At 40.3% G+C, this 11,369-nt stretch overlaps 1 protein-coding gene across 1 annotated transcript in view; it reads right to left on the bottom strand.

Annotated features, from left to right (window-relative positions):
* Positions 1-7,712: 7,712 nt before the first annotated feature.
* Positions 7,713-11,369, bottom strand: part of LOC122164159 (interleukin-31 receptor subunit alpha-like) — a 28,403-nt gene continuing 24,746 nt past the window's right edge. Inside the window, exon 15 of the mRNA XM_042825958.1 lies at positions 7,713-10,585. Coding sequence (XP_042681892.1) covers positions 10,100-10,585 — 486 coding nt within the window. The 3' untranslated portion in view covers positions 7,713-10,099. The remainder of the gene's footprint in view (positions 10,586-11,369) is intronic.

The raw sequence follows: 11,369 nt of genomic DNA, 5'->3' as shown, positions 1-11,369 counted from the left end.
AAAATAATTTATTCACTGAAACAAACAAAACAAAATCAACATCATTTTTAGAGGAGAACATTGAAAATTAAGTGAAAAAGGGACAGTGCACTTGTTTTAACTGCAGGGAATGGTGGTAGCAGTACATTGTTTTGAAAATGCTGTCCTTTGTTACTGCAAACATATGCTGGTCCTTAGTCATGAGAGAGAAATATCCAGGAAGGTTCAAGCTCCTTAAGGCTTTTTGAGAGAATTACAGTGGTGAAACAGAAATTTTGAAGCAGGAGTATATACTGAAATTAGAAAAATAAGTGATAGTGTGTGAAGAATATCTAGAAGTTACACTGTGTTTCACTGCAGCAAAAAATTGAGTGCTGCAGCACTCACTGGAGTATGGCAGTAACTCACTACATGATAGAGGTGGGGCTTCCCACAAACCTACAAACAACACAAACTTACTTACAACCCACTAAAAACAAACACACGAAGGAACATCTCCCTGCTGTTTACTGCCATGTTGTTCCTTCTCTAATACTCCAACACAGTAGCAATCTGTTAGAAGGTGATAAGCTGCATATGGGTTACAGAGCCTTTTAGCTGTGCCTGAAATAGCTTTGCTTTGACTCTGAAGACATGTACATTTGTTACCTAGTGCCTTGAGCCAAAACCAGGGGACTGAGGCAGATCAATGCTGAAGGCTTGCATTTTGATTGCTCGCAGCTAATTGGCTGATTAGATCTATTTTATTTATTTATTTATTTATCTGTCAGTGAGGGGGAGGATAAATTCAAATGCTTGGGAGCAGGAAGATGCTTTTACATAAGCTATATTAATAGAAGTCTTACAAATCTAAACTATGTAGTCCTTAGTCTATGGGTGCCATACCAACATGCCAAAGAGATAGGAACTGTAAGGTTGGATGGCTGATGTGCCTCTGGGCAGAGGACAATGGTGCCAACGTGACAGCACCACCCGTTCACGCCCAAAAGATACTGGAACTGCTGGAAGGACAGTCTATGCAAGCATAGGCCCAGAAGGAAAATACATAGCCTGCATGAACATGAGTGCTAGAAGCAGCACAGTCTTTTGCCATCTGTTCTGGTCAACATGTTCTCTGCATCCAAACCTCCCCTTGCATTCCTTGAAGCTGGTATTAACTAAGCCAACAAGCAAAACACTGCTGTTACAAAGGGTGCTGTCCTCAGAAGATGAGGTTGTATTCTGTTAGGCCTGTAACGGGCTCTCTATAGTTACTTCTTGATCTGTAGGATGAACTCATCTTTTCGTCGTATCTAGACAGCATAAACTGAGTCACAGTATTACAAACAAAAGTAAACTGACAGTTTGCCAGTGAAATACTTGTTTTTAACGTAAGCATCACTGCAATCAAGAAACTAAATACGAAAGTATGGAAACAGGAGAGACTCTGATGCTTGAAGAAATGTATGAAATTTCTTTCTATGAATGTCATCAAACCAATTGTATCATGGGGTTTACAAGTGCACACAGAGATGGTCCAGGTGTGGTGAATTTAAGTCTGCTACCATATCTTACATTTGCTTATTTCTCTTAGGCAAACTCCTGAGAATCTTCTTCTCAGAGTTGGACACTAAAAAAAGGTTGAATAGAAGGGTCACATAGCTTTAAACTGGTGTTGCAGAAAGGACTTGTATGCTTTTCTTTTACTGATGTCCCCAGACTTTCTATCTTATACATACATACACACTAGCAATATTAATTTATGTTGAGCTAAAGTATTCTGTAGTTTTATCATTTTTTTCCCCCAAAAAATGCTCTAGAGCATGGGTGTCCAACCTTTTGGCTTGTGTGGGCGACACTAATTGAGGAGGAATTGTCAGGGTCACATCTATGAAGGTTGCTCTGAAAGTAATGCCTCCTAATTATTTCCACGAGAACTACAGTAGATATAAAAAACACAGTAACACTATTTAACAGAGCAAATTTGCAGCTACAATTTTTCAACAGCCATCACCATGAACTGTGCATTTTCACCAGTGATGAACAAGAACCAGCATGCCATGCTTATAATAAACAGCAGAGGTGATCCAGTGTTGCCACTGCTGGAACACACTACCCACCAGCTCACTGTGCCCACATTCAGTGTTGGACCTCAATAATGTTCACTAGTTCATGAAAGTCAGTGGGTGCCTTCTTTTTTTCTTTTGCCTGGAGGAATTTGTTGACACACCTTTGCTCCATCCACACTTCTGTGTCAGACACCATTCTGTCAGAGTGCCCCTCTGCTGCCATCTGTCACACAACAACAAAACATAATAGAATACTGTTGGGAAGGTTCAACCTATATTGCCGTACCAACAGCATCTGCCTCTGACATCGTGGGCTGACAATAAAACAAGAGGCATTGCTTTCTGAGCAGCCTTCATAAAATACAGAATACAGTGAGTGCGTATAAGTAACAAAACTTAATGTTTATTGTTGCTGTTGTTAAAACATATTTAAAGAAGCAACAAAGCCATAAAACTAGTCGGACGTGACCGTTTTTGTGCAACGAACGGCTCACCCTGGTGCCACGGCAATGGCCGCAGTTCTTAGTGAGGTCTCAGGGCGTTCCTAGAAGATTTGTGATGAAGTTTCACTCTTCCCGTGCTTCATCCCGAAAACAGTTGTTCCCAAACGCAGGTGCCGCCAAAACGCGGTGAGACGAACGCGGCGTGACCGCGAAGCGGGGCCGTTTCTCTGCTACCAGAGGGCTTACAGAAGTCACGTTTTTACCGCACCGCCGTGCCTTCCGTCTGAAAGCTCACGTGCTTATGTAAACTGAGAACCGATTCGCAAACAAACCAAGGAACCGATGACTTTTTCGGCAACCTTGAAAGGCATCCTCAAATTCCCGCATCAAAACGGAACCAGCAGCCGCGTCGTCTTCGTTGCGCGGTCAGCCAACGCACCGCAGCGCACGCGCCCGCCCCGCGCCGGGAGCGGCGCTGCGTGAAGGGACGGCAGAGGGGTGGCTGCGCGCGCGGGGCCGGGCGGGGCGGCTGGGCGGGCGGAGGCGCCGCCATGATGGCGCGGGGCGGGTGCGGCTGCGGGTGGCTCTGGGTGGACGCCTGAACACCTAACCTGTGACCCAGCGTAACTGGAGAAACAGATTATGTGTTCAGTGTGCTATTGCTGTTTAGACGCGAGGAACCAGGACGTGCGGTGTTGGGAAGTTACAATAACGTCTGTACCTGGGTAAATATCTAGGTATGTCTTATAGACATTGATAGTTACTTCTTCCTTAACACAGCTGTGACAGAACCTAAAGCATATTGACATATTATATACATACGTATGTTTTATGTCACATCTGTTCTTATCAACTTCAGTTGATCTGACTTAGCAGAGGTTAATTGCAGTTCACTTTCTAATTCATTGCTGTGTTCCTCAAGAGCAGGCTTATAGGAAGTTGATGTTAGACCTGCAAATGGAAAGGTCACTGATCTTCCAGAACTATTACCTCAAGGAGCTGTTTCTAAGAGACATCGTTTGAAGTCAAGATCGGGTGCAGATACCTAGTTTTTAAAGAAGTAAACCTACACCTGTTTCAGTCCAGGTCTGAGCCTTCAAGTAACTGCATGCCCCTTAGTTTCCACTGGTCCACGGCAGGCATGTTAAATTAGCTTTCAAAAACTGCCGGCGTGCAGGCACTCTCTGGAAGGGCTTAGCACTTGGCTTGACTATAGCCCTCAAAAGTCACAGCAAACACCTTCCTTTCAAGATAAAATTTAACAGGCTATGCCCTGTTATAAAGCTATATTTGCCTTGTTGTTAACTTTTTTGTTAATAACACCTCTACAGTTAATAATGTATCATCTCAGCAGTTGTATGGAATGTGTAACTGTACATCTTCCTTTTGGAAGCCCTATTGGCTATCTGCAACCTGGTCTTCCCAGTAGGACAGATACAGGCATACTTCTGCAGCTTATCTCATTGTTCACTGTTTATCTAAATGGCATGGCAGTGTGAATTTTGGTCTACAGAATAAAAAAAACCTCTGTCTTGACTGTCTGTCATTTCAGAAATGTTGATCTTAAGAGAGGAAATTAGGATTATGTAAACTGTAGGAGATTTGCAGAACTATTAATAGAATAGGAGGAGAGGACTCACTGGTGTTGTTTGTTGCAGTATTAGTTTTGCAGAGACTAAGCCTCACTTCTGCCGTCCTGCTGTCTTACAAGCTGAAGGTTCATAAAAAGAAAACTTTTAAAGTTCTTTGAATTTTCATCTTCCACTTCTAATATAGGCTGTGTACTTTCAGTGTTTAATGTCTGTTTTGCTACTTTTTATTCTGCTTACTTGCAGCTTTTTTTTTGCTCTTTCAAGTTGTGCATCTTCCTTGATTAACTGCAAAAGATATCTGGCTTGCCTAATGTCACATTTTATAACATTGAAAAAATGTCTTTCATGAAGTAGATGATCCAACTGTAGTAAAAACGTATACATTTTATTTTAATACGTATTTATCTGCTGAATTTCTGATCAGTTTGAGACTCCTCCTTTTTTCTTAGTATTCCGTTACTTATAAATGTTGCACCAGAAAGGGATGCTTATGTGGCAGTAACCTTCCTAAGAATTGATGTTCCTATATTTCTAACTTAGAAATTCTCACAATTCAGCAAACTAAAAAGCTAATTTTTTGGTCAGACTAGAATCTGAAGTTCTGTGGGACATTGATAGTGGTAGTACAAGTGTGAATGTTTTTAAACTGAGGCAGAGGAGGTTTAAGTAAAGTAAAAATTTCGTGCTGCATGATATGGTTTAGTAGCTTGTGTTGGCAATGGTGATGAGGAGACGGTTAGACTAGATGATCTTAGAGGTCATTTCCAACCTTGTGATTCTATGATTCTATGATTAGGAGGACATTTTTCACTCAGAGGGTGGTGACGCACTGGAACAGGTTGCCCAAGGAGGTTGTGGATGCCCCATCCCTGGAGGCATTCAAGGCCAGGCTGGATGTGGCTCTGGGCAGACGGCAGACTGTCCTAGTGGTTGGTGACCCTGCACACAGCAGGGGGATGAAACTAGATGATCATTGTGGTCCTTTTCAACCCAGGCCACTGTGTGATTCTATGATTCTACGATAAATTGATAAATTTGATATTGATAAATGCTGGCATTAACTTTGAATTTGTGGTTTTCAATTAAAAACCAAAGGCAATTCACCACTGAGAGAGCAAGTGCTATCAAGTAAATAAAGCAGTTATTCAAGCTGGTCTGAATCAAGGTAGTTATCTCTCTCAATGTTTATTTAAAACAAAATAATTACTTTGTGGTAATTGAAATGGAAGTCCTTAATGGTCTGCATTGTCCTGGACTGACTCCAGTAATTCTAGTTACATCTCCAGTGTCCTGATGACTTACAAGAGGACAGAGATGCTGAGCTATCCCACGGTACAAAAGATACTCTGAGATCTCTTTAATTGACTGGCACATTAAGCAGCTCCTGTGGTATATCTCTTGCCATTTGAGGCCTGTTCTGGTATACTATTTATTTGAGATGACCATGTCTGGTTCAAAATTATATCTGGCTGTTTACATCTCATCATTTTCCAGTGATTGGAACAGATGGGCCTTCAGTGGGCCTTCATGGCCTTCGCTTATTCCTGCTACAGTACAATTTTAGTTCTAGTATGTAGGGACTACTTTTTTTTTCTAGCAACTTGCATGTGCCAGTGATGTGACAGATGGCATAGGACTGCATGTGTCTATTACTTAATCTTCTTGCCCTCCAAAAAGAGTGCCTCTGTGCAAACTGCCGTGTGGAAACAGACTTTCTTCTGTTTTTCAGATAGTGACTGGAATTTTAGGGGGAGAACATTAGCTGAATTGGCCACAAATTCTACTGAAGAAACAGACTATGAAGCTTGCATGGCAGGGAGTATTTACAGGCACTGCTCATAGCACAGCTGCAGTCTCACAAGTCAGCACTTCAAACTACTCGTGTCTTGCTGCCACTTGCTCTTGTCTGTGAAATTATTTTTGGAAGTCACTGTATGTCCTGAAGAATGGGAAGTGTCCAGAATGTGGCACATCCTCTGTATTTAGTGATTACTCAGTGAAATAATCTTGGATTTCTTCTCAAGTTTTCGGAGTTGTAAAACATGAAATTACCTGATTTTTGTCAGAACATCCCAGTCCTCCAAGGTCAAAATTACTCTTCAATTTATGACCACATCTGGCTAGCTATTTTAGTCTTTCAGTGTGATGGCCCACCAAACACGTAGCTGCAGGTATCATAGCAGATACCTCCTATGAATCACTAGAAATCTTCCAGCAACCATGTATTTTAAATGAATGCAGGAATTTAACATCCACTTAACAAGAAATGGTGAATGTTGCTGTTTGCTGTGTACCTTGACTTGAACTGCGATGAGCAAAGTTTAACATTGGCAGTTACTGTTTGTTAAAGACCAAGCTTTGGGTTCTGCAATCCATTTCCATTCTAACCATGTACCAAAAATGGGCTTCAACCTGCAGCTAAGTAGTGTATCTTCTATTCTCCAGCCTACCAAGACTTCAGTATGTCCAGTAAATACCTGAAACTGTTCCACTGCAAGTTCCCTAGCCTGTAATGGCTATTCCTGTGCCCATTCTTCCTTAAGATTTTTTTATTACCACTTCAGCAAATTCCTTAATTTCCTCCTGTAAAATTTCTGCCCTTCTCTGAGAACTATCATAGTTTAACCCAGCAGCAGCTCAGCACTACACAGGTGTTTACTTAGTAACCTGCAGTAGGATGAGGGAGAGAATGCTAAGCAAAATAGAACTCATGGGTTGAGATAAAAACTATTTGCTAAGGCAGAAAAGGAAAATAGAAATAAACATGTGATTATAACTGTTAATTATATATGTATTATTTTATTATATAAATATATATATTTATTTAGGGACATGGTTTAGTGGGCAATATTGGTGGCAGGTAGATGGTTGAACTAGGTGATCTTACAGGTCTTTTCCAACCTTAATGACTCTATGATTCTATTATATGTATATATATATGTATATGCCTCCACAGTGCAGTCACTCACCACTTGCTAACCAGCACCCATTTCAGAGAACAGCAGCCTGCCTGATATCTATGCAGTATCTCACCACCCTCACTCACCACTGACCAATGCCCAGCCAACCCCCAAGCAGCAACCACTCCTGGCCACCTCCCCTTGGCTTTCTGCACGATGTCACATGATATGGAATACCCTGTGCCAAACTCAGGCCCCTTTCCTCTGCCCCACCCTCTGCCCCCACGCCATCATGGCGGTGACTCTTCTCAGCAATAACCCAAGCACTGCTGTGCTTTTAATGCTGTCTCAGCCGAAACTAGGACAGGATGGGTGATGTGAATGACAGTTTCTAGAACAGCAGGTTGTTTTCAGTTTTATCAGTCAAACTGGTGCTTCTGCTGTAGAAACAAAATAGACAGCAACTGTGTAATTTGTGCTAGGGGCAAGCTATGTTCAGAAGTGACTGACGCAAACCTCAGACTCAAAGTCCTTAGTTTTATTACCTACTGTCCTACAGAGCTCAACAGTACAGTGACTAAAACACAGTTAACATAATCCAAGCAGTGCAAACTCAGTTCTTTAAGGAAAAAAAATCATTGTGCAAGAAGAAAATAAGTAAACCAAAACCCTGCAACACGTATCCCAAAGCTCAAAGCTCTGAGACAAGTATCTTGTAATTGGAAGGCTTTAATTAAATGATTTGTTACTTTACAATTTTTATAGCAGTAGCTGGAGTTGATTCAAGTCGATGGGCTTCTCCTGTACTTTGCCTTCAGAGGACTGTTCAAGTGCAGATGCCCTTGTGCTGTAAGGTGGCTTTTAAGATTGTCAGAGTACTGACAAAGCTTTGGTTTTTAGCAAATTTATAACATTTGGTGGTTCCTATTATTCTATTTGACAGTTAATACAGAGGGGAAAAAAAAAACGCTCTGGAATATTGTGATTGCTGCAATCTGCTGTTCCAGGCTGAGTGACTTTATTTCCCATATCTGAAAAACACTGTCATGTTTTTGAGTGCTGTCTAGTTACTGCTCTGATCTACCCTCAAGTGTAAAAAATGTGTAAAAATGTATCTCTGTGTTCATTCTATTCATACATTAAAGTACGCAAGAAAAAATTGATTTACTCTCATTACCAGAAAAAACCAGCATATTGACTTTGCTGTTTTCAGGTGCTAATTGACTCACTACTATTACTGTACTCTTTTTAGTCACTGCTGACTCAGTAATGTGCCATGACTTGGCATCCACAGATCTCTTTTTCTGTTACCTAGCTTTTGAGACACTTTAGAAATGTGAGAAAAACTGGGAAATGTGAGAACGAGAAGAACTTATGTTCAAGAATGTAAATGTCAAAGCAATTTTGTTTTTCACCTTCGTCACTCTTTTTCTGCGCATCACGAATTGCACAGCTGGCAGTAAAGCAGTTATTTAGCCATAGGCTTTATCTAGGCTCTATGCATATCTTACCCACTTAAAAGGTGTCACATAGCCAGATGGTACCCTTTGTTACATCAACACTGTGAGAATTCACTTACCTCCAGCATTCACAATTTTTTCTTCTATTTTGTTATTGTCCTATACTTGGATGCTGGTTTTTTTTTAAACCTTCTACTTGTGCTCAATACACAGGCCATGTTAGAGAATAGATATTACATTCATTTCTCTGTAAATAAGAAATACTAGATCCTTGTAACCCTGCAGTATCTTATCCCATGCTATAAATCACTGTGCCTGTGTGCCATCCAGGCCTGCAGTCAAGTGTTTAAGCTTTTATAATGTCTAAACTCTCACTAATGCCAACTCTGGTCATCTGGAGGAATTTCTGTATGCTGCCTAAAAAACCCCAAGATATATTCAAAATACATTGGCGTTTATGGCCTTGAGCCCCCGTGTTTGCAATTGCACTTTTCATGTAACACATCTTGACAATAAAGAGCATATAACTGCAACCAACTGAACTGAAGTTAAGAGTATAACCAGCTGAAACCACTTGAACACAGTATTCTAAATAAAATGAAATATCTTGCATGTATGTTACTAGAGGCAGTATTCTGCAGGGTTTTTTACATCTCTATATGCACTTGTATTTTTAGACAGCTACCCCTAATCTGAAGACACAACACTCCGTGCCTCCTAGTCCACGTCCCTTTTTGTCTGGGTAAGACTGTTTAGCAAGTATACTCTTCAAATGGTCTCCACATAGAAGAGTCTTTTCTTTTCACTTAGAGATGTCAGTCTAGGGAACATCCAGTGCTTAGAAATTGATAAACTTCTTTCTTCATGAAATAATCTTAATAAAATGCTCCACAGAATAGAAAAGACAGTAATAAACTTCTACAATAACTGCAAACCATTAATGCCTATGGAATTTTTGGGTGAGAGAGAGGTCCCTCTAAGCAGTTCAGACTCAGTGCGTTGTGGAGATACATGATGCAGTCACATAGATATCATACAGAGGAGCTCATATATTTCAATGGCATCTTCTCTATGCAAAGCTTGGGGAGTGACTAAATGAACTAGCTATTCAGCTCATTAATTTTATTCCACAGTTTTTGTTATTGTATACAAGGTGAAATAGTATCTGCAACCTCATCACACACAAGAATATAAATGGATTTCTGTCTGTGTAGATAAACATAAGAAGAAATAGCCTTAATGCAAGTAAAACTTTGGTAATAATAACACTTGTTATCATCTTTTCTTCATCAGGATTATTCATCAAAGTTCCATAGATGGATAAGCATCATTTTCTATTCCTAAATTCAAGGCGTCCCACTATTTTGTTCATTCAACTAACTAGAGAGCTTTGTCCTGTTAGGTGGTTTTTGTAGGATTTTTACTGAAGAACATTATTGTTATATCTGAAAACCAGATCTTACACTGCTAGTACTAAGTAGCAAGCTTTTCTGATGACTAGAAATTGTTGTTTTTAGACTAGACGACTAGAAATAGTTTTCCTCAGACCAAGGGATCTGAGGAAGGATGCCCACTGAACTAGAGCACAGTTCTCATCACAAAGTCACTGTCTTATATGCTCTTAATGCCCTCCATTCATGAACCTGAGGTTTTGAAAGCTGAATTTTTCAAGATTCCTCAGTTCAAATCGACTTTTGCCACCGAAGTTGGTCTAGGTGGCAAAAATACTACCTGGCTTTGTTTGAGGTAGTCCTGGGGAGCAAACAAAACTTGATGTTCATTTTGTGTTGGCTTACTACTTAGTTCCATTTCCAGGTGAGGATGAGCAGGTCTTGCAGGCAGCTTCACTGTCAGACTTATCAGAGCTTTCTGGCTGCACTCCATGCTGGTATAGTCACTCAAGAGGGGTACCGTAAAGGAAATTATTCCATCTTTTTCATTTGTAATTGTTTTTTCAGGGATTTCTTTATGTATTATATTTATGCCTATATTATTGCTAGGTTCTTCTGACTCTCTGATGTCATGCTTGCTGTCTTCTCTGCCATCTGTAAAGTGCTCTAACTTCAAAGATGCCTTTTCCTCGTGCTCTATGACATGAAGGCTGGTGGTATCATTGTCTGGCAGGGTTTGAAGCAGTGATTTTGAAATGGGTTTCCAGTTGCTCTGCAAGGAAAGACAAGAAGAAATTGTAACATTGGTATAATACCTTGGCAAAATGAAATTGTCAATATATTGACATAAATGCCAAAAGAACAAAGTTAAGAGTTAACTTCCATGACATGGAAGTCTGTGCCAGCCCTTGCACACAGACATTAATCTTGTTTAGTCCAGCTGTAGGCTCACAACCTTAAATTGTGACAGAAGCCCCATAGCATCTACTCCTCATCAGCCACAGCACTGAACCATGCCCTCATCATATCTCTAGTCTGACTAATGTGTAGGGAGATTGCAGCTCCTACGGGAAAGCAAACTTCTTGGTTGCTATTAAATAAGAAAAGCAAAAGGGCAGATTTCAGGCTTTTTTGTTATACAAAGTAAGAAAAAAATACTTATCCTCATCTAACCTCTTGATTATGAATAGCCTGTCAGCATCTTCATTAACGTCATTGCTAGTTATTTTGCTCTATTGTCTTAGATTTTGACAGTGCTGGGCTGTAGATACTATCTTGAAGCTTCTCTTCTGATCTTTAATTGTACACTTGCCTCTTCCTATGTGAATATGTCATTTTAAGCTCTCCAAACTCTGACTTCAGCTTAGCTTGACAATGACATGCTCTCATCAGCTTAAATCTTAGAAACAAAGAAGTGACATATTTGTATCTCTATCCATCAGGATACATCAAGAAATATGTATTTCACTTGATTTAGGCTTATTTAGGCTAACATTCCCTTGTCCTAAATAGACACAAGTCTGCTTTGCCATAGCTTACAATGTTGGCCTGAGAAA

This window comes from Centrocercus urophasianus, unplaced genomic scaffold (genome assembly GCF_019232065.1).
Source record: "Centrocercus urophasianus isolate 14NV4802_14NV808 unplaced genomic scaffold, USGS_Curo_1.0 seq_25, whole genome shotgun sequence".
Classification (NCBI taxonomy): domain Eukaryota; kingdom Metazoa; phylum Chordata; class Aves; order Galliformes; family Phasianidae; genus Centrocercus; species Centrocercus urophasianus.
The sequence above is the reverse complement of the archived record's forward strand: the minus strand, read 5'-3'. Positions and strand labels throughout refer to the sequence as shown.